The sequence below is a fragment of the Phyllostomus discolor genome, chromosome 2 (assembly GCF_004126475.2).
Source record: "Phyllostomus discolor isolate MPI-MPIP mPhyDis1 chromosome 2, mPhyDis1.pri.v3, whole genome shotgun sequence".
Taxonomy (NCBI): Eukaryota; Metazoa; Chordata; class Mammalia; order Chiroptera; family Phyllostomidae; genus Phyllostomus; species Phyllostomus discolor.
The window spans coordinates 22,028,234-22,053,055 of record NC_040904.2 but is presented as its reverse complement, the minus strand read 5'-3'; the positions used below and the strand labels follow the sequence as shown (position 1 = coordinate 22,053,055).

The 24,822-nt window shown below is 37.1% G+C and overlaps 1 protein-coding gene across 1 annotated transcript in view; it reads left to right on the top strand.

Moving 5' to 3' along the window:
* Window positions 1-24,822, top strand: part of GPR149 (G protein-coupled receptor 149) — a 45,337-nt gene that overhangs the window by 6,149 nt on the left and 14,366 nt on the right. Inside the window, exon 3 of the mRNA XM_028505080.1 lies at window positions 1,467-1,924. Within this exon, the coding sequence (XP_028360881.1) occupies window positions 1,467-1,924 (458 nt within the window). The remainder of the gene's footprint in view (window positions 1-1,466; window positions 1,925-24,822) is intronic.

Genomic DNA, 24,822 nt, shown 5'->3' with positions numbered 1-24,822 from the left:
AAAATATATAACCACAGACACCAATTTTAATGTGTTATATGATAAATTGGGGTTTTAAAAAAGATTTTATTTATATATTTATTTATTATTTTTTGAGAGAAGGGAAGGGAGGGGGAAAGAGAGGGAGAGAAATATCAATGTGTGGTTGCCTCTTGCACACTCCCTACTGGGGACCTGTCTGGCATCCCAAGCATGTGCCCCAACTGGGAATCAAGCGGGCAACCCTGTGATTTGCAGGCCAGCACTTAATCCACTGAGCCACACCAGCCAGGGCAATAAATTGGGATTTTAATGGCAATTTTTATTGCTTAATGTCCCTAAATTGACGATATGTAACTTTACATTATTTTTAGAGAAAAGGGAAATTCACCAATAATTGAAACATCGTTTTAGTTCCTTTAGCTTTCACACTGGTAAAGTAAGTTAAAAATCCTAATTGAATTTTACTGGATTACATTACTAGAAAAAGTAAGTAGAATTATCCAAGTGGAAAATTTGTTGAAATGGGCCATGTTTTGAAAAATGAAAAACCAAACATTAAATTAAATATTGTCTACCATCTTGATATAATATCATTCCTAAATACATAAAACTTATCTAGCATTTAATGACATTTATAAAAAATATTGTATCACTTTCTGTGTCATATTCTCCCTTGTTTTTCTGGTAAGATTTTGTACCATATCCACCAACAGTAGTACTATATCTAGAATAGCATCACATTTCAACTGATTTAAACCACAAAATTTTTATGTATTACTGATAAACTCTATGTTGTAATTCATCAGGTTTATAGACATGTTGTAAAGTGCTTCAGTTCACAGAAATATGTCTTTTTTAAACAATTGATCCAAATTTATTTCTATCAAAAATGTGCCCGTTGTTTATCAAAGTTTAAAACTGTTACTGCATTGCTTAATTTTTAATGTATGTATTTATGAACAAATGTCAGGAATGTTATACATCAAAATATTTAAAGCAGTTACATTTATTGAAGGTGTAAGCTGAATAACTCACATAATATTAAGAACTATTTAATAATTCATTTCTAGCAAATAAAATTTATAAACTATATTTATCCCCAAGTAAAGAAATGTGGAAATGTGTGGATAATTTGTACACTGAAAGGCTAAAACTAAAATTGAATGTGTATGACAGCTTTCTAATTTATGCTTAATTTTTGATACATAAAACTGCTTTAAAGACTGCAGGGTTCTTGGCATTGTATGTATTTCAAGCCCCTCATTATGCGAGTGAGAAAAATTAGGCACAGACTTAAAAAAGGACTTGAATTTGTGAGGCATAATTGCTTTGCATAATTGACAAGAAGTAAATGAAGATAGTTTTTAAATTCATATTAATGAGGTTGCATACACTTCCCTAATTTTACTTGCTATGTATATTCAATTGTTGTTTATATCTACTGCCTTAACCATGGAATTTTGTTTTGTTTTGTTTTTACTTAGCCAAGAGAAGAGGCTTTGAATTCAATATATCATTTGAACGAATTTATGGAATTTATAAAATAGCACATGAAAATTACTATGATGATGATGAAAATTCTACATCCTATCACAATCTCATGAACTATGAGTGCAAAACTACAAAAGACTCTCAGAGAGGCACTCATAATATCTTCAATGCCATAAAAGTGGAAATCAGCACCACCCCCTCTCTGGACAGCTCCACGTTAAAAGGCATTAACAAGAGCACCAACACTGATAGTCCAGAGGCTCAAGAGGACTCCCACAATGAAAAGGGTGTTGATCCACTGCTCTTTAAAAAATCAGAAGGTGATATTCACTATGAAGAAACTACCTTTTTGGAAGGGCCAGAAAGAAGACTTTCTCATGAGGAGAGTCAGAAACCAGACCTTTCAGACTGGGAATGGTGTAGGAGTAAATCAGAAAGAACTCCTCGTCAGGTACAGTAAAGATTGTTGTTCGTGTGAAATTAAAGTGAAACCAATTGTCACAGGCATGAAAAAAATGATCAGTTGCTTATTCAATTCAATCAAGTCTGAGGCTAATTACACTTGCCTCAATTAATTTCCACAATACTAAATTTTATTTCAGGCTGTCTTTTGATTTTCTAAAGATTAGTTCTACATTTTCACTCAAAAATCTATGTATTTAGGGATTGGCAGAGTTAAATAGGCTCTTTGGTCATTGTAGGTCAAGCAATCTGTCTAAATTCAGACCAGACCCCCAGAACTTGTTTCAAATTATTTGATTTGTAGGTTTTATTTTTCCTTTATCCCAAAAGTGTTCCACAAGTCCCCAAGAGATGTTTTCTTTTTTCTAATATAAAGGCGAATATTTATAAAATTAGTGGTGAGGAAGATAGTCCTGCTGCAACTATAAGAAACATCTTGCCTGCTAATCGTGCTAGAACTAGTCCCTCTACTATTCAGCATTGAAATAATGATCTATTCCAGAATACACCCAAGTGAGCCTTTGCAAACCCTGCTGAATATTCCATTTCTTTACGGATGAAAGAAAGTTTTCATAATTTTTAAAAAGATTTTATTTATTTGTTTTTAGAGAGAGGGGACAGGAGGGAGAGAAGAGAAACATCAATGTGTGGTTGCCTCTCACAGGCCCCCTACTGGGGACCTGGCCCACAGCCCAGGCATGTGCCCTGACTGGGAATCAAACTGGCAACCCTCTGGCTTGCAGGCTGGCACTCAATCCATTGAGCCAAACCAGCCAGGGAAAGTTTTCATAATTTCTATAAAAGTGAAAGAATTTGTACATTAATCACATCCCATTTTCTCTTAGATTCCGACTTGCCTAGAATCATGAGAGATACTTTTTATCTTATAGAAATTGTCATGTGTTGTTGATATAAAATTGTTCTTTCCTCCGAACTTTCACATCTGGGAATTAAATTTGAGCTTGATTTCCATACTATTGATTTGCTAGAAAGAGAAGCACTTTCCTACATGATTTAATCGAACTCAAAGTCCATTTGCACAGGGACTCTGGAATCAAAAACATAATTTTAGAAATATCTGCTAGGAATAATGCATTCATTATATGACCTATAACACCAAGTAAACTCAATGGTTTAGGAATATATGGAAAAATGGTAAAACCATTTAAAAATAGCTTGGAGATGATTATCACAGAAGTCTGAATAGTGTTTGCTTTTAGAAAGAGAATAATCAAAAAAGCATACATGGGGTACCCTGGGGTGTTGGCAATAGTTTACTTTCTCATCTTACAGTGATTATAGCTTCTTATACTATATGTCTGTCCTTAATGCTCTCTTGAATATTTCACAGTTTTAAAAAAGCTAAAAATAAAGTTTGACCAGATGATTTTGATGAGCCCCATCATGTCCTGCATCTGCCTTTTGGGTCCATCCAGAACCATTCTGTTACTCTTTTACTTGCTGTTAACTTAATGGAATATGGTTATCTGGTCTTTACATTCTTTCTCATCTCTGCTAACTAAATATTCTTACTTTCCTCAGCTTCACTTATAGTAGCCCATAGCTTTTTAATTACATAAAACCCAGAATCAAACAAAATATTCAAGTTGTCTTTCCTCGTTCACTCTATGAGCTATACTTCTCTTGCAGGGGTGTCTAACCCATGGCCCATGGGCCCCATGCAGCCCAGGATGGTTGTGAAAGCAGCCCTACACAAAATCATAAATATGCTTAAAACATTATGAGATTTTTTTTTTTGTGATTACATGCCACAATGTATTTAATGTGTGGCCTAAGGCAACCCTTCTTCTTCCAGTGTGGCCCAGGGACACCAAAAGGTTGAACACCCATGTATGCATCTTAAGATCACATTCACTTATTCAGCAGTCATATTGTGCTGCTGGTGTGTTTAACATCAGCTATCACCCTTAAGCCCTTTTGTTCATGCTGCTGCTTAGCCATTTTGTACATCTGTAATCTATTCTTTGGACCTAATTATATCTCCATTCATTTTCTCTTGTTCTGGTTGGCCCACTTTTCTATTTCTTTCGATAGCCTTTTCTAATGTTACTTAAAATGGTTTTGGATGCTGATTCTAAGACCTGACTTGTGTACTGTCTTCCCAAATTTGTATCATTCATGGTTTAATAAGTCACCCTTCATATTTATATCTAACCATTGATTTTAAGTGTGGAGCAAGACAGGGCTAAAGACAGAGGCCTGCTGTGCAGTTGGAAACAAGTCCCTTGTTCATTTTGGTTTACTTAAAAGCACCTTCAATATTTTTGTTCCAATAGTTATTAATCTTGTTAGTTGCCTTTGCAATCAATATATTTTCCTCCTTTTTGTTAATATGGTTATCATTAGGATATTATGAGATGTTTTAATGAAATACTAAAATAAAATCTTCTAATGCATTTAATTAATCTGCTGTTAATTAGTTTATTTAGTCAATACATATTATTCATAGAAACAATATGGATATAAAAATATAAGCTCCCTGGCTTCACAGCCAAGTGCAGGAAGTAGACTTTCAAAGATACGTCTTAAAAGGCGTACGTTCCCTGAGGGCAGCACATAGAACATAAACAATGCGCTTTTAGACTACAGAAGTTAGAGTGGTAAGGCCAGCAGCCATGAGGAAGAAAGGAATTGGTTCACTAAGACCATTAGACATGGTCTTAGTGAACTCATACTGTGTCATCATCTTAAAACTTCTTTTTCTTGGTTCTCAAACTTTCATCAGTGGATCTTAGAACCTTTCCAGGAATAGATGTAAATATCATTTGCCTAGTTTATTGATTTTACTTCTTTCCACTTGGAAAATGAGAAATATTTGTATATCTCCAGTGTTTTGTTTCCCAGGAGCTTCGAGGTCATCAGGGATGTGTACACAGCAACTTGTCCTTGTTACTGGAGTGCAACTCTTTTGAGAGAGAAATCTTGAACTCTCTTGCAGTAGCAAGGTGCTCTCTTATTATTTCTTTTTTAAAAATTCTTTCTTTCTTTCTTTCTTTCTTTCTTTCTTTCTTTCTTTCTTTCTTTCTTTCTAGAGAGAGGGGAAGAGAGGGAGAAAGAGAGGGAGAGAAACATCAATGTGGGGTTGCCTCTCACGCACCCCCTACTGGGGACCTGGCCTGAAACCCAGGCATGTAACCTGACTGGAAATTGAACCAGTGACCCTTTGGTTCGCAGACCGGTGCTCAATCCACTGAGCTACACCAGCCAGGGCTTATTTCTTGTTTTAAATTAAATTGTACTTCCTTTACCCTTGTAAGCATTTCCTTTATTTTTATTAGATTTATTGGGTGACATTGGTTAATAAGGTTATATAGGTTTCAAGTGTACAATTCTGTGATACATCATCTGTATATTGCATTGTGTGCCCACCATCCAAAGTAAAATCTTCTTCCACAACCATATATTTGACCCCCTTTGCCCTTTACTGCTTCTCCCAACTCCCTTCCCTCTAGTAATCACCATCCTATGAGTTTTATTTGTTTTTCTTGTCTGATTTGTTGCTTTCAGTTTTATATCCCACATATGGGTGAAATCATATAGTACTTGAGTTTTTCCAACTAACTTATTTTGCTTAGTGTGATAGTCTCAAGATCCATCCATGTTGTCACAAATAACACTATTTCATCTTTTTTGTGGCTGAGTAGTACTCCATTATATGTATGTACCACATTTTCTTTATCTAATCATATACTGAAGAACATTTTGTTTGTTTCCATGTGTTGGTCACTGTAAATAATGCTGCAATGAACATAGGGTGCATATACCTTTGCAAATAAATGTTTTAAAATTTGGGCGGGGGGGAGATACCCAGAAGAGAGGTTACTGAGTTATATGGTAACTCTGTTCTTAATTTTTTTAAGAACCTCAATACTTTTTTATAGTGAGTATACCAGTTTACATTCCCATCAGCAGTGAATAAAGGTTCCTTTTTCTCTACAACACTTAATACCTGTGCAACACTGATTAACCGTCCTGTTGATAATAGCTATTCTGACAGGTGTGAAGCAGCATCTCCTTGTAGTTTTGATCTGCGTTTCCCTAATAGCTAATAAACTTGAACATCTTCACAGTTATCCGTTGGCCATTTGTATGTCTTTTTGGGAGAAGTTCTGTTCAGGTCCTCTGTCCAGTTTTTAATTGGATTTTCTGTTTGCTGTTGAGCTATATAAGACTTTTATATATTCTCAAACTTTTTACAGAGGACACATAAGGAAATTAGGACTGAGGATATCTGCTTTTCTGCATCCTCCCTTGACTTCACGGTGTTCGCTGTAAGCCATGGGCCTGTCCTTTTCTTTGATCTGATCTGAAGATATTTCCAAAGGCCCTCTTTGATGCCCTTACTATTTCCATAAGCCACAGATCATTATCTTAAGTTAGCCTTCCTAATACCAGTGATTCTGTCTTTGGCAATGAGTCATTTGTTCTATAGATCCCCGTTGAGCCTGACCTGACCTATACTGAATTACAGGATACAATATTTTTTTTCCCTTAACCTCATCACTTACAACTATATAGTCAGGATTATAGCTTTGGCACTCATATCTGTCTTTTTTTCAAGTTTTTCCTCTTTCCTCCCATGAATCATACAGCTATAAGTGGTAAAACCAGGACTCAAACACATTTATCATCCTGTGAAACAGCAAAATTCCTATAGTATTGTAGTGTCAAAATCCAGTAAGTATCTTACCAATGTCTGTATATTGGGAGCAAACACTACCCTGAGCAAAATGATATTTAAAACCCTTTGTGTTAATAATAGATTATGATGTATTTTCATTCTAGTCTCTTCTGGCATGTTGCAATTAGAGCTTGAGTTTTGGAAACAGGCAGGCCAGAGCTCAGTCTCGCCTCCACTTTTTTGTATCCTTGTATTCTCATTGATAATATGGGGAAATAATAAAGCTGGTATTGTGAAGATTAGATAAGATAATGCATATCAGATGCTTATTTCAGTGTACATTGTATAATACACACATTGCATTTGAGACTCTTAGTCACTTACTCACTATTTATTTTCAGTCTATGCTAGGTGCCAGGTGCTGTGCTTGGTGCTGGTGGTAGATAGAGCAGTTAAAAAGCAAACATGGGCCCTGGCTGGTGTAGCTCAGTGGATTGAGTGCGGGCTGCGAACCAGTGTCGCAGGTTTGATTCCCAGTCAGAGTACATGCCTGGGTTGCAGGCCATGACCCCCAGCAATCGCACATTGATGTTTCTCTCTCTCTCTTTCTGCCTCCCTTCCCTCTTTAAAAATAAATAAATATAATATTTTTTAAAAGAGCAAACATGTTGTCATATAGATTTAATTCATAACATAGAAAAGAAAAATAAATAAATGAGTATGTAATAAGTAGAGGGTATTATGTGTGTCCAACTGGAAACCTAGTAAAGGCTTTGCAGAGTACCAGGTATTTAAATTGATACTGAAGAGCAAACGGAATTTAGCCATGCAAAATAAAAAGAGAACACATCCCGTAAAAGATCTGTCAGGCTTCAAAGTCTATCTTCTTTGTATAATTCCTTCATCTCTACAATATTATAATAAAAAAGAAGGAAGATAAACAGACAATATAGATTCATTTCTCTGAGTCTACTCAATTCAATATCTTGAAATTTCTCTCAAAGATATTTAAACTTACTTACAAAGAACTTATCACCTGAATTTAACTTAATTTCATGATCTTAGGAAGGTGGTTGTACACCTTCTGACTAATTGCAGTAAAAATGTGACAGGAATCACTCAGAAATAATGTCACCTAATTCAATAGAATATAGGACTGTGTCCCCAGGGGAGTCTCCGAGGTTTTTGTATGGGGGCATTGGGATGACAATCTTGTAGAGGGGACATCTAGAGGACTTATCTTAAAGTGGTGCTGAACTCACTGGTTTCCATTAAAAAGCAGATTCGAGTGACTTTGGGAGCACCAATGAAAAGCACTGGGGAGGATCTGAAGACCCCCCCCTAGACTGCCCTTGGGGCACAACCACTACCCATCACATGAAATATCATCTAAGTCAAGTAATGTAACCTCGCTGGCCCTTAGTAAGCTAATAGGACTGCTATGAGAATTCAACATTGTAATGTAAATGATTTCAAACATATAAAACCATTTGCCCATGTACACAATATTAAAATACAGAACCAAGCAGAGAAAACTTTAGATACGTATGTCACATAGTGGGGACTCTAATATACTGTTGAATTAATGAACAAATGTCAGTGAAAGCAATTGTATTTCAGCCTGGAGTGTGGAGGTGACTTAGGTATTTGTTATAGTTGTTTTTCTGCTGTCTGGTAAAAAGAACTCAGGTGTCGGATGGCAAGAATTTCTTAATAGTGCCACAATGGTACCTCAGGCCAAACACTTCCAACCATCATACCTGGGTAAATGGACCATCTATCTCTGAGCCAGAAGAAAGCAGCCAACAATTCTGAAAACACTCTACAAGAATTTTGAGTCCCATGTAGAGAGTTAAATTCTAGAAAGGATTCTGGCCCAAGATAAAATTCAGAGTAATTAGAAAGGAGGAGACCAAGACTAGTCCAAGAGTAAAGGTGAAACTTATTACACTAGATGACTGACAATTTTAAACAACTGTGGTGAAAGATAAGTTCTAACTGATTTTTCTTATCTTTAAAATATTAAACTTATAATAGCATTTATTCACTTTTCAGTGTTGCTTAAGCTCTACATTTAGATGAGAAGTATAGTTTTGTACAAAGGTGAGAAAAAAATCATTGTTGCCTGAATCTTTGACAAGATATTCACATTATGGATACAAGCTTTGACATATGTTTAATCAGCCAGATACTTGGAGGAGTATCTTATAAAGGGAAATATCCTAAATCCAGCTAGTTGTTCTCAACCCTTCTGAATTTAATAATTACATGAAGTGCTTGGAAGAGATACCAAGAGATACCCAGACCCTACTCCAGACCAACCCCAGGAGGGTCTCAGCTGGTTGTCTCTAGTGTTTGACACCTTCTGAATCAATGATCTCAATGAGAAACCTTGGTTAAGCACTACTAATCTATAATTCATAAACAAAAATGGTAAAGTAATAAGAAATATTGCCCCAATTATAATTAGATCTCTTCCTCCACCTTTTATTTTTTACTGGAGTACTGTCGAGCTCTATGAAAGAGATGAGACATCATTTTATACTTTAATCTGAATAAATAGTGAAAACTACGCAGGGGTGACTTGATCCATTCCTCTGCCTGCCAACTCAATCAACTGGTAATAACTGTGGGCATCACTGAACAAATGCTATTGCTTCCTCTGAGTCAGTTCCTACGCTGATGAGTAATGGCCACTTTTAAGTATTTAAGACCCAAAAGCATATACGGAAATAGTTGGGCTTTTGAACTTGTCATTCCAGCCAAATTTCAATTTTAGTAATTATAATCTGCTTACCTCATTTTCCCATGATGTTTCAATGGTGCCTTTTGTTTTTTGGAAAAATTACACTCAAAGCTTCCCATTCTCAGCTGTGTATATTTGGAAAACATAATGGTTTCAATTCAGATACAAATAGAAATAACCATTCTAAATGATCTCTTTTTTAGTTTAGGATAAAAGGCCACACAAATGAGCAAGAAAAATATCAGAGATTGATGAAATCGACACAACTCTACTAGCCCCACAAAACAACTTACTTTCCCAATGAGTCTTTATTTCAAAGAGTAAACATCCTTTCCTTTTAAAGCCTTTGAAAATGTCTGAGTCAGAAGGAAGAAAGTGCTTTAATCATTATTGCAACTGTTATTTGTGTAGCAGTTAGCCATGTATAAAGAACTTTTACATATATTGCTTAATCTAAACTTCCCTCTAGACAGTCATGGAAGATGTTTTCACTTGCTTTGAGAAACAAGTGAAATGAAGTGAGACTAACATTCCACTGGTGTGCATATATGCCTAGGATTTTATGTAGGTAGATAAAACTACATAAGTTTATTATAAATTTTACTGATATAAAAGATATGTAGCACACAACTTACAAAAAATATTAAAATAGACATTACTTTTTATTGTAAATGCCATATAGCCACTTGATTCTCACAGAATGCTTTTATTGATTTTGCCAAATTCTTAAATTCCTAGCCAACCTACAGTTGCAGCTGGCAAATAGATACAGTTCCAATACGAATGCTGGTTAATAGTCTTATGCATTCATGAGTAAGACGAAAGCGAAAGAACAAAGACATACTGTGCTGTCTGCAGCAGTTCGCCCTGCAGAAGGGAGGGGGGCGGAGAGCATGCTCCCGCACGCAGAGGCATGGGGAGTCCAGGGACTGTGCATATTTCATCTGGGTATAAAATTTCTGTTCAAAAATCGAAGTGATAGGTATTTTTTTAAGATTTTATTTATTTATTTTTAGAGAGGGAAGGGAGGGAGATAGAGAGAGAGAGAGAGAGAGAGAGAGAGAGAGAGAGAGAGAAACATCAATGTGCGGTTGCTGGGGGTTATGGCCTGCAACCCAGGCGTGTACCCTGGCTGGGAATGGAACCTGGGACACTTTGGTTCGCAGCCTGCGCTCAATGGTATTGTTTATATATATTCAGTTATACTTAAAAATGTAGCATTTTAATGCTAAGGTTCTGAGTATGCATAATCCTGGGGTTCTGTTGGGTATTTCTTTTAAAGGGAGAAAGAGAAAAGTATATTTCAATCCTTCTTCTGAAAGAAAAAAGTGAATTTATCCCAGGTGAACAGGAGGAAAATATATAAATTGTTATAATATTTTAAAAATATTGACTCTCACCCTGACCAGTGTGGCCTCATTGGGCAACAGGTCACAAGCGAAAGATTGCCTGTTGGATTCCCAGTCAGAGCACATGCCTAGGCTGTGGGTTTGGTTCCTGTTCAGGGCTCATGTGAGAGGCAACTGATCAATGTTTCTCTCTCATGTTGGTGTTTCTCTCCTTTTCTTTTTCCCTCCTTGCCCTCTCCCTTAAAAAAACAGTTAATCAATTAATTACGAAACAAAATAAGATATTTACTATTCAGGCATTCCTAATTAATTATAGAATTGCCTTTGCAAGAACAATTACAAATTAATATTTTAGATGACAAATCTTAGTGTTAGTTCCATGAAGATTAAATGTGCGTTGGCTGTGTCTCTTTTTTTGTTCCCAGTCCTGTGATTTCTTCAGCAACATCTTTCACAGGGATCTTTTGCCCACACAGAACGCACAGTTTCTCCAAGGCCAGCTGTAGGTGGACTCTAGGGGTGATAGATGGTCTCTCCTGAGGACCGGATGAATGTTGCCTTAAGGAGTTGGTTTACACTACAAAGCACCTCCCTGTGCAGTCAGAGAGATGAATGCAGGCTCAACTGTGGAATTCTGATCTCTTTTAAAACGTCTGCACAAACAGCCCTCTTCCTGCGATCAGCAGTCCCATCCTGAAACAGCACCCCCTCCTCCCTCCCCTGAGGATTTCCTTGAGGTCTTGTCTGTATCTTTTTGGTGGGAACTGGTCAGGCTGGGTCTGTATGGTTGCAAACATACAGGTATTCTTGGGTCTGCAGACACAGTGTCTACCTCTTTGCAGGCATGTAAGTTGTAACTGTGGGCCTCCGGAGGCAGAGCCAGGTGCTCCACAGCTGGCACTTTCTACTGATCTGTGACTATTGTTTGACCTCTTTTTGACCCTCAGTTTCCTCAACTGAGAAGGAATAAAAATATTCACCTCCTAGGGCATTAAGGTGAAACAAACTAGAACTATGAAGTCTCTTTCAAATATTATTCATTTATTATTAATTAAATATGTATTTATTCATGTATTCATTCAACTAATATTTGTTAAGAGCCATTAGTCATTCCTCCTTATCTGCACCAAAAAGTCAGAAAGTTACAGAAGTTTTTGAATGTTACTACATCGGAGAACTTTAGATTTATGTCTGTCCCTCAACCAGTTCCTAAGGTCATAGTCCATATGAAGGCCCATAGCCCATATGGGCTACGAACAGGAATAGGGGCTGCCCTAAAGTCACGCAGCTGGTGAGCTGTCTGGTGAGGTTCTACCCAGTGTCGGACTCATGGGTTCCCTTTTACCTCTCTTCTTGCCCCACCCACTCCACCCAGTAGCTGTGAGAGGACTAGGCAGACATTGAGAGAGGGCAGTGATTGGTTTATCGAAATTTTACAGAGGACAAATAGCTTATTTTTTAAATTTTATGAGTTAGTACCCAAGCATGTCATTCTTATAATAAGAGTTCCTTTTCTGAGTTTTAAGTTTCTTAGTACTCACCACTAGTACAAAAAACATGGATGCCTGCTCTGGATTTTCCATCTCCCAAAGGTCCCCAGGGACTGGAATAACCTCCCAAGTCATCAACCTTTCCCTGCCTTGTAGCAAGAATACTTCAAGTTTCTTTTCAGTAAATAACTTCCCTACCTAACAACCTCTAAACCTCAAGTCTCCAGACACAAACTGACCCATGTACAACCCATAAGCTCAGATATGCGCTATAAACTTACATCTTCTGAGAAACACATTTATACCCTTTAAAATATACTATTTCTCAAAACACAGGCATGCATACAACCATGCTAACAAAACCACTAATATGCATTTGAGGTTGTAGATTATATACAAGTCTATTTGGGGGGAGCCCATTGGAGAAGTTGGTAGAAGAGAAGGTGAAGAAGAGTCAGAAATGACTTACATATCACCCCTCTTCTGTGCAGGAGTAGTGCCCTAACTATTCTATAATTATGCTATAGCTAAAAAGCGTAGTCATTTTGAAGATGGAATTCCAACCATTAAAGTAGGTTAGCTCTACCCTGACACACAGGAGTAATTATACCTGTAAGTCCCTAGAACCTTGGATGATTTTCCTGCTGTTGGGCAGAATTTGGAGTCCAGCTCTGGCTCTGGGACTGATTCTGTGACACTGGTCAGGCTCTTTGCCTTTGTTTTCTCACCTGAAAAATGAGACATTCAAGGAAAACGGAAAGTTTGGAACAAGTAACCCTTAGGTCTTTTCCAGCCTTAAGATACTATGATCTATAATTCTTTCATGCATTGCACTGCCCCAGAATTTGACTTCATAAAGCTTCTCTGTCCAGAGTATTAGGGTTTTCTCTATGCTGGTTTCATAAACCCAACTTTGAGGCTTCCATGGCCTAACCTATATAATGGCCTCAGTTGGTATTTCTTATTATACATTTATTGTCTTTCCTCCCCAGCAATCAGGTATAGCTGTAGCACCTCTGTTTCTCAAGCATGTGCCAGTGGATTACAGGACACTTGAGTACTGGGGAATTGGCCACACAGAGTGTTGGTTAGAACTTGGTCATGAGAAAAAGCCTAAGTGAATGGACAAGAGCTTTCCAGAGTCCACATGTCTATTTGGGGGAAGATAACTATACTTGGTCAACAAGCAGTTTTCAACCCTTCAGGGTGCCCAGGACTAAACTCCCTATTCACTGCATGGACTGAAAAAAAATAACAATTGAAAATGCCACTCCTTTTTAAGAAAAGAAATCTGCATAAAAGCAGGTACTCACAGCCTCAGCCAAACCCTGTTGGAATTGTCTCCTGTCTTGAAACTCCCCATGACTTAGAGGAGCAGAGGTGGTGATAGCCTGTGGTTGGAGACCGTGCAAAGGTGGCCCTCTTCAGCCACATGCCCGGTTTCCGAGTTTCCACTTCCCTCAGTTGTCCTACAGCTGAGTCAACTAATTTCATGTTCTGCAGATCCAGCCGCACTATTTATTTTCAGAGCAATTGGGTTTTAGGAAGCTATAAATAAGTAGCCTCAGGTCCAAAGTCTCCATTCATTCAGGCTTATTATAGCATCTCTTTCTCTGCAGGCTGGCACCAGCTCCCGGGCACAGACACCGTGTCCTGGGTTGCCCTCACTACGATCTAAATTACATGTTCTACTCTTTCTAGATCTTAACACCCCCATCTCAGGCCTAATCCTGCCACCCAGTTAGAGAGTCCACATAGAAGACAGGGCAATTCACCAAACGTCAGTTTCCTGAAGGGGCCATTTTCTGAATTATTCATTCACTGAATTTAATAAAGGTACCAACATAACAACAATTTGTTTTAAGAAACATTTAAAAAATATATTAAATGAGTTTGGATATATTGTTATTGAGGATATATTTAAAAATATGTTTTACCCAAATAGTATCAAGAATATATTCTTCTTGAATATATTAAATATGAATACTCTTATAATGAATCTACTACTGAACTTAATGAACCTTATGACCCTCAGCATTTACTAAGTTGTAAAAGATATTAATTGAATATATTCAAGAGGACTATTTCTCTTGTGTGAGGTTTTTATAAATGGTAAATGAGATCAAAAAGTCATATGACAAATTGACCTTTTAAGAAATTGGCTTTGTGCAAAAACGATTTTGGCAAAGGGACCTAGGAGCCAGATAGGTGCGGTGTCTCGGCTTCTAGGGACAGCTCTCCTATACATACCAAAGGGCAGCCTCTCTGGATTTCTGGGTATTTCCTGCTCCACCCACCCCTGCTGAGCTCTGCTGCCTCTGGTCCCCGGTCCTGAATGAAGAAGGCCTCATCCTGATGCGGCGGGGCCTTCACAGTGCCTGAAACGCTATTGCCCAGTACGTTGTCTCAGTCTCACCCAAGTGGAGCCAAACCGTGCTGAGACTCAGCTGCTCCGCTCCCTTCTCCTTCCTGTCGGGCTTTTCAGAGGCTCCGTTTCTAACATTTTCCTAGTCTCTCGCAAAATGCCTAAGTTATATGGGAACTTGAAAACTGACAAGGAAACAAACATGTAACTCCCAATCTTGAAAAAAGTTTTCTTGCCTTCAGCAGAATTACCTGCGTTGGAAGATTTCTTATTGTTCACCGTATGATAGAAGTAGCTGGGCAGCAAAATAAGCAATTATGGCATTAATTTGATTCATTTAAATTGAGAATAATATTTCTCCTTACTCCCTTGTAAAGACAAATGCATATTCCTAAGAAATTTGTGCTAGGAATTAATCACATCTTTTAATAAAAATAGTGTATCTCACTAAATATAATTTCAAATGCTATAACTTAACAACATATGACTTCCCTGCCCTTGCATAAATGGGCTTCAAATCATTATCTTTATTTCTCCAATTAGATCTTAGTAAGTTCTTATACATTGCAAATTCTGTTTTATCTCTTAGTTCCTTACCCCACCCCACCAAATATAATGACTTTGTATTAAATATCTTACAGCAATTAAACATTTCTGGTATGGCAGAGAACATTTCAGAATAATAACTGGTTATAAAAAAACTTGAAGACCAACTGAACTGAATTAACTTGAAAATAATGGTGATTCAAACGATAAAACCCTATTTTGCTGGCATGGAAAAAAAGCACATGAAAATATGCTCAATATCATTAGACAAATTCAAATTAAAATCACAGTAAGACACCATACACACCCACTGCAATGGCTGCAATCAAGAGGATAGACATTAATAAGTGTGGGCAGGGATGCAAAGAAACTGGAACATTGCTGGTAGAATGTAAAATTATATACCCCTTTGAAAGAGAGTTTGGTGGTTTCCGAAAGTGTTAAACATCAAGTTATATAGCCCAGCAATTCCACCTCTAGGACTATACCCAAGAGAAATGGAAACACATGTTCTTGAAGCACTATTCATAGTGGCAAAAAACACAAAAACAAAAACAAAAAATAAACAAATCAGCAAACAGTACAAAAAGCAGAGAATGAATAAAAGATGTGGTGCTGTACCCATACAATGTGATGCTACTCAGCAATACAAAGGAATGAACTACCAAAACATATTACCACATGTAAAAACTGCAAAAATGTGGAAAGTGACAGAAGCCATATTAAACATGGTTCCATTTATGTGGAATGTTAATAAGATTCAAGTCTACACAGACAGAAAGGAGATCAGTGGTTTTCCAGGGGTGGGAGCCAGAGCAGGCACTAACTGAAAATGAGCATGAGAAAATGTGTTTTTTGGGGGGGTGAAGGAGATGACAAAATGTTCTGAAACTGGATTGTGGCATTGGCTGCACAACTCTGCATTCACCGGAAGTCATTGCACTGTATACACTTACAGCATGTGAGTTCAGCAGCATGTAGATTGTACTCTGATAAATCTGTTTGTGAAAATAAAAAATAATTGCAGAGCAGAGCACTAAGGTGTTCTGGCCCAGGACACACTGCCCACGTGGGCTTACCCTGATATGCTTTACAAATTTAAAAAAAATCCTTTACTTAAAATCTCTTTCTTTTGAATACTTCAGTCTTGTTCAAAAACTGCGTTTGCCCTCATGTTTGATGTCAGTTCTGTATGAAAGTTCAGTTTGCAGTACAGCAGTGGGAGAGTTGAAACCAGTGTTTGGCTTGAAGTTGAAATAGATTTAGCATTAAGTTTCTTAAGTATAGACCTGTGAAGCAACATAAACACAGTGTTCTTCAATATTTGCAAACGATTAGTAGTTTTTTTTAAAGAGTTACCAAGAAATTACATTTGTTACTTTAAAACCATGAATGGACTTACATTATAATAATTACTTTTGAAATAGCCTTTTGCCCACTATATTCAGCACTGTATTCTTTCACACGGAGAAACCTACTCTAAAGAAAAAATGCATGCACAGTCTATTAAAAACATATTGTCAAATATTCATCAATGATGATACAGCACATTACTCACACTCACTTTACAATTGTGTTCCATTGCCAATTCACATCTTTTTACTTTCTAAATAGCTGCCACAATTTCCTACCTACTTCTACCCTATGTATTTCACTGATTGTTATCTTCATTGGATTTTTAAAAAAAAATTCAGGACTATCAATGCTTAAAGCTTACAATAACAGTTAACATTTCTTAAGACAGACACTCTTCTAAATACTTTGCATATCTGTTTTGCTTACTTCTCACCTTATTTCATTTAATTCTCAAAATAACCCTGTGAAGTGAGCACTGTTGTTGCCCTTACATTACATTGAGGAAACTGACGCACAGAGAAGTTCCCTAATGTCATCTGTATCTAAGGTGGTGCAGCCAAGATGTGAGCCCCAGCCCAACTGCCTAGCCACTCAGCTGAACAGCCTCTTAGGAGTATTTCAAGAAAGGGAGCCTTATGCATGTCTCTTCTTTCTTTTTTTGTTACCATAGCCTTGTTGCCTTGTGTATTAGATAAAACTCTAATAAAACAGGGAAACTTTGTAAAGTATATATTGCTCCTTGCCTCCAGCTTCCCCAAGACAAACCATGAAACATGTGCACACATTATGTGAATTTGCCATCCATTCCTTCAAAATAACATTTGTTTAGTATTAACAATTGAGAAAATTTATGACGTCACCTACATACAATATAAACACACATACTCAGTTAAACATTGTTTGTGTTACTTCATGGTAGAGCTTTGAATTTAATCCTAATAACTAATCTCTTCAGACACATTGTTCCATCCTGACATGTATAATGTATATAAGGAAGAAGATCTCAAAGAGAGAGAATTGATTTGTGAAAACATAACACTATCATGGATACATTTTTAGAAGTTTTGATTGCAGCAGAAGATATGAGTCTCTTTAAGAAAACTGGAGGCCAGACTAGATGACTTTTTTACAGACAATGAGACGGATATCGTAAGAAATGCCTCTTCCAATAGTTAGAGGTTTGAATAATTGAGAAGCAAATTGTAAAAGCAGGAAGTAACTTCATACTTTTCATAATCAGGATTATAAACATACACCCAATTTCTGTAATTTTTGTTTAGACTGCCACTATGGATTATGAGCTATGAGAATATATAATAAGAGTGATGATAATTTTTGGTACTAGGATCCATATAGCATGTTAAAAATTAATGTTCTTACACAGCTAGTCCTCCCTCTGGTGAAAATAATGTCCTAGTTTCAAGTTGACAAAATAGCCTAAAGGTGTTTTCAGCAGAAATTTGTGCAGATTTGATAATTATAAAGATGCCATGTAGGGAGCACTGATGGTGGTGCTGAACTGAGCTCCATGGAGAGAAAAAAACTTCTTAAAAAGATGAAAGTCATATGAAAAAAATATAATATTTACACAATGTAATATTTTGGCATGGAACAATTGAAGACAAAATGTTCTCAAACCATTTATTAATTTTTAAGGTAATGTTTCCTATACAACACAAATAAAATTGCATGTAAACACAGATGTTAAAGGCAGGAAACAATGTTAAAAAGTGACTCTTGGGTGGACACTTGGATTAAAATTTCATATTGAGTATTTCCTAAGGAGCAGAGGGTATTAGAATTCCTAGGAACAAACATCTATCTGCCCAAAGCTGTTGTATAGCCAGTTCTAAGTACTTCTCTCTGCTGAAACTGTAGCCACCCTGTAAGACGTGGAAGGCTAGCCAGAGTGAACAAGTCCATTAAGTGCCGTCGCAACAGTATTCTGTTAGAAATGTTGGTTGGTTTGCTGGAAATGCCAGTGAACTTGCTCAGCCCATTCCAAGAGCTTTTTCTGCGTTTCCAATGATGGTATCATAAAAGTAAGAGATAAGTCAACAGTTAACTGCTTTTCCACCTTTCCTAGCTTCCTAAGATTTGCCAAGAATTGTTTCATCTACTAAAGCATGCCTCCTAGGCTATATACACTAATCCAACCAAATTTGACATGTCAGTGTGCCTCTCCTTTGTTATTAAAAATACTAGGATATCCACTTTTGTGCATTTTGACCAAACCTCGTTTGAGTCTGGAACACCCTTCGTTCATGGGTGTCCTGGGGAACTAAAGCCCTCACCCCCAATCACTGGCCATTTGGGGACCCTTCCAGAGCGTTAAGACTTGTGGGAGCTACTTTAGCCACATGGATAAGCTCTCAAAGAGCTAGTATTTTTTAAACTGGTCAAACAACTCTAATCACCCCCAATGTTATTTTCAATAGCAGTTTTTCCCACTCTTCTATAAAATATATAAAGTTGCTTCTTCCCTTTTCATTTATTCATTTGATAAGTATTTATTAAGGGACTACTAAATGCCAAACACTCTTAGGCACTAAGTATGTAGCAATGAATAAACATCTACTTCTCTTCATGGAGTCTTATTGCTACCTGAAATCTCACACATCAAACTGGTGCAGAAGAGTTCAGTGCAGATGCCTAAAACAGAGAGTCCAGAGAGAAGCAGAAAAGGATAAAGAATTCCAGAGCCAAGCCATGTACATTCTCTGTAGCCTTTGATATGCAAGAAGGCAGAATGCAGCATGAACTGTATCTTTTGTTCTCAGCACGTCTATTTCTACAATATTCAGTGACCATGTTTCTTTGAATAGCAACAAGAAACCTGATTATTGATTCTGACAAATATAAACACATATGACAATAAAGAATCTTATAAACTGGAAAAATCCCAGGCTGTTTGATCAAAATATCTGGCAATCAGTGATGAAGGCTCACAGGCTTCTTTTAAAACATCATGGGCCTCTTTTAAAATTTCCCAAGGGCTTCTCCGCATGGCTTTCATCAGCCACTTGTCCCTGTGCTGGCATCTAAGAGGAGATGGCATACACGTGCATCTTTGCATTGACTCTGGTATTCCCAGCCTCTCCAGGGATCAATGAACTTTTCAGTCTTTATCGTACTTGACATCTCAGTAGCACATGAAACTCTTGTATCTTGCTTCTATGCTTTCCTTGGTTTCCATTACCTTTTACATTTCTTAGTATTTTTTCACCTCTTTTGACTCATCCTTCCGGGCTCCTTTATGATCTACTGTATCTCTGCCCATTCCTTAAGTGTTTATGTTCTTTGGGGTCCACTTCTCATTTTGCACTCTCCTGACTCAATTCCATCTCAAATATATACCTAAATATATAGTTTAGGTCCAATGTCCCCTGAGCACCAGGCTCTGATATCCAACCTCTTGCTGAATTTCTCCAGTTGGACAAGCAACAGGCACCTCAATTTTAGCTTTCCAGCACTGAACCCTTGATCTTCTTCTGATCCCATCCCTCCAAAGCTGTTTCTCCTCTGTGTTCCATCTCTCTGGGGATAATAGCACCATCACCCATGCAGTTGCCCAAGCCAAGTACTTGGTCGACATCCTTGACTTTCTCCAACATCACTCAACATCAAATCAGTCACCAGCTCCTACATCTGAAATATGTCTTCCTGTCCCCACGTCTCACCATAGCCATTGTTTTCCCTCTCACTTAAATCAACGTTCCCTCTCAACGGCCTCTTTGCTGGTCCTCCTGCCTCCAGGTTTGAACTTCTCCAATCTGTTCTACTGCCCAGAATAAATTTACAAAGATGTACTTTTTGTCATGTCAACACCATGTTTGAAATATTTTGGTGGTTCTCTTCTCATTCAGGAAAAAGTTGAAAATCTTCAATGTGATTTAAGTGACTGGCTTCTGTGGCTTCATCTTTCTTCAACTTCTTTTTTGTATTATGCATTGGTTTCGGGTGGATGGAGAGCTTAGTGGTTAGATAATCATATGCTTATTACATGGGGTTTCCCACAATATTTCCGGTACCCTAACTAGCACCACACATAGTTATCATAGTATTATTGACTATATTTCCTAAGCTTTACGCTTACTTATGTGTGACTAATTTGTAGCTACCAATTTGTTCTTAGTCCCTTCACCTCTTCCACCCAGTGCCCCAAGCTTCTCCCTACCCTCTGGCAACCACAAGTTCTCTCTCTGTATCTATGAGTCTGTCACAGTTTTGAGTGTTCTTTTATATTGTTCTTTAGCTTCCACATATGAGTGAAATCATTATGGTTTTTCTGTCTTTCTTTGGCTGACTTATTTCACTTAGCATAATACCCTCTAGGTCGATCCATGTTGTCATAAATGGTAAGAGTTCATTCTTTTTTATGGTCATGATCTATTTTGAATCTTTTGAGGAAACTCCGCTATGTTTTCTATAGTGGTTGCCCCAATCTGAATTCCCACCAACAGTACACTAGGGTTCTCTTTTTGCCACATCCTCACCAAAACGTGTCATTTGTTGATTTAATGATGATAACCATTCTGACAGGTGTGAGGTGATACCTTATTGTGGTTTTAATTTGCATTTCTTTGACAATTAGTGACATTGAGCATCTTTTCATATGTCTATTGACCTTTCGTATTTCCTTTTCAGAGAAGTGTCTGTTTAGATCCACTGCCCATTTTTTAATTGAATTGTTTGGGGTTCTTTCAGTTAAGTTTTGTTTTTTTTTATAATTTTTTAAAAGAATTTATTTATTTATTTTTAGGGAGGGAAGGGAGGGGGGAGAGAGAGGGAGAGAGAGAGAGAGAGAGAGAGGGAGAGAGAGAGAGAGAGAAACATCAATGTGCGGTTGCTGGGGGTTATGGCCTGCAACCGAAGAATGTACCCTGGCTGGGAATCGAACCTGGGGCACTCTGGTTCCCAGCTCATGCTCAATCCACTGAGCTATGCCAGCCAGGGCAGTTTTTATAAATTTTAAATACTAACCCCTTATCAGATGTATCATTGGCAAATATATTCTCCTATTTAGTAAGTTGTCTCTTCATTTTTTGTTTTTTGTTTTCTCATGGCTGCCATTGCTGTTCATGAACTTTTTAGTTTGATGTAATCCCATTCTCTTCAACCTCCTCCTGAACTCTTTGCTCCAGTTTTTTGAATTATTAATACTCTTTCTTTAAATATGGCATTTTTTTCCTTCCACCAGAACTTTACCCTCTGTCTATTCAAGTCCCTCTCCGAGGATTCTTCAAAGATTATCAAGTGTGATCTCATGTCTAATGCTTCTCCAGTGTTGTCCCTAAGTAAGCCTCATATTCCTGCTGTGATTTCTTAATAGTGACCCTTGAAACAAGTGTGCATACAGATTGTGTGGGACTTGAATTTTGTATTCTTTAAGGATATATCTTTTTGAAAGTATAAGAATCATGAATAGAAAATTAGGTGTAGATATATCTTTTTTAAAGTATAAGAATCATGAATAGAAAATTAGGTGTAAACACAAATATTGTTTAGAACAAGAAGAGAAATCCCAATGAATACAATGGTGCCTTGAAGATTCGGGAGTCTTTCTTCTAAGGTCTCTTTAGACCACACACTTACCTGGAAATGCTTTCTGACTGCAAGTTGGCTTCCCCTCCCCGTTCACAATGTGACAACTTCCAACCGTAGCCAGAACTTAACAGTAGTCTGTGCTTCAGAGTGGCTCTCAGCTTTTAACTTCATGATAAATTTGTTTTCCACCTAAGGTTTTGGTATTTTTAAATCCTTTTTAACTGTCCCAGCTAATGCAAATGTGCATTTGCTTTTTTAGTTGTAATTCTCACTAAGCTTGGGAAATTAAGAACTGTGGGCATGTACAATAGCAAGATATTTCTTAGTGTCCTTTTCTGAGATGTGCAGTAAATTAACCAGGAAAGGATGTACCCTGTGTGAGATCACAGCTCTTTCATTGTTTTCTAGTATCTTCTAAGTCAGAGGTTCCCAAATCTAGCTACAAACAAGAGTCATCTGGAAATCTCTTTGCAAATATAAATAATTGGTTTCCAATTCTAAACCTGAATAAGAATCTTCCACACAGAGTGAGGCCAAAAATCTGTATTTTTAATGAAATTTGCTGGTGATTCTTACATGGCGAGTTCAGCACCAATCTAAGACTGGCATTTGGAAACAACTGATCTCAAGAACTGAAGCAGTTGGGTTGTAGGCCTGACTCATTAAAAAATAAATACTCTTAATCAGTGGATTTAGTTGTCTTTCAATATGTTTATAATATAGAAAATCAGTTTTTCTAGGAAACTAAGTATCCTACTGCAGATTTCTAGAAATACCACATTAGAACAGCCAACTTATTCTGAAACCTTAATAATTATTAACAAGAAAGAGGAAAAAACACCAGGCACTGGCCCATATTTTTTTAAAAAGACTTTGGAGCATCATCAATTTTCAGCCTGTGAAGTTACAACATGCATTTTGCACACGATTACCCAATACAGTACACAAGTACCAGTGTAAATTAAAAAACAAAATCCAGAAAAAATTAAATGTCAGCACCTTAGTAATCCCATGAATTCAAAAACACTATCAGGCAGACTATAAGCCTGTACATTTTATTCTTGACTTTGTTACACATGTGTTTATTATTCTCTCCCTGGTCACACATACCATTTTACTCTCAAGCAACTCATTTTCCCTGAGGACAGGTAGTTAGTTTCTAAAGCGTGTGCACATGGGGCATGTTCTATGTGTAACTGCATCATTAGCATTCTCCTTTTATGAGATCCAAAAATATAACGGTGATTTTTAGTTAATTTTTTCAAAAAAACCTTTGTAATAATATTTTCAAAAGAACTGCTCTAGTATTTTCTGTGTGGGATGGGAAGATTTCGGAGACCTTGCCTTCTAAATCAATCTTAGAAAACAATTTCCACATGTCATGTTCTATTGCTTTGTAACTAGTGAGAAGAAAGAAAATTTAAATGTGAGAAGGAAGAACAAAGCAGTCTTTTTATATTCCTCTGAGTTTAAGATTTGAAAATTTACTTGGTATTTCCTTCAAAAGAGAAATGAGTTGCATTAGATTTTGTCTTAAGAATAATGACTTTATTGTTTTTACAAAAATAACATATATTCATTATTTTAATGTTCAAGCAGTACAGAAAATAACCAAGAAAAGAAAGACAAATAACATAAAATTATACTACCCAGAAAGAATAATAGCTCTCTATGCAAATATACAGAGAGAAAGATGGATAGTTGGATAGGGAGAAGGAAGGAAGGAAGAAAAAACATTTTATTATCCCAGTCTTTGACATAGTGTCTGGCTTATACTAGGTCATAAATAAAAAAAGGTAGAGTGAGTGAATGAATTACATAGTATTATTTTTTTCAGGAGCCATACTGCCCAGATTAGAATCTCATTTCTACCACTTAGTATCTCTTTGGCATTGAAAAAGTTACTTAAAACCTCTGCATTTCAGTTATCTCATTGATCAAATAGGGATAATAATAATAATCACCTCAAAGACATTCTTAAGTGAAATAAGATTGTGCGTGTGTGCATGTGCATGCAGTAGTGAAACGTACAATGCCTACTAGTAAAATTTGGTGCCACTGCCGACATTCATGTTAAAGTGCCAGCTGTTTTACTCATCGTTGCTTCTGTCAACACAGGGCAAATGGAAAATAAGGCATTAGTATTATTATGAACATAGTTTTGACAATACAGATCTCCTCATTTTGAGAACCAATGCTTCAGATCACCTCCTGCCAAAATGGAGTCTACCTGCCAGAACTTTTTGATATTTTCAAGTCACCTTCTTCCTGTACAACTGCCTATGGAAGTGAGGGAATCTTTTGTTTCTTTTTGTAGTACTACTTTTAGAAGATTGTACATGAGGCTGAGTGCTCTCTTCATTTGGTAGCTGCTTGAATCCATGGCTGACCTTTTTTTTTCTTCATTTTATTACTGAATGAGAGAAATTATGTGGTTGAACTATATTCTACCACCTTAATCCATAAGTGTGTTTGGGTTTTTGAATTAATTAAAAATCGCTGTCTGCCTTTTTTTCTTTTACTATTAAGTTTGGGTTTTTTTCTTCCATTGAATGAGATTTTGTACTTAGGGGAGCAGAAGCAGGATGACTGTTATGAGATAAGAAACTCCCTTAGAATTGTAGGCAAAGCTGGGGCAGTGAGGTCTGAATGAGAAGTTGGAGCATCAGAGGTGAGGGTACTAATCGGTGAACTTGAGAAGCCAAGTATGTGTAGCCCCTGAAGTAGAAATATGAAGGAGGAATTTGTGTAGATATCTATGGAAAAGTGTTGCCTCTGAAGAAACCACAACCTCTCTGGGTCCAGAGCCAAGCATCTGGGTGTAGATCAAGGCCACTGTTGGTCCA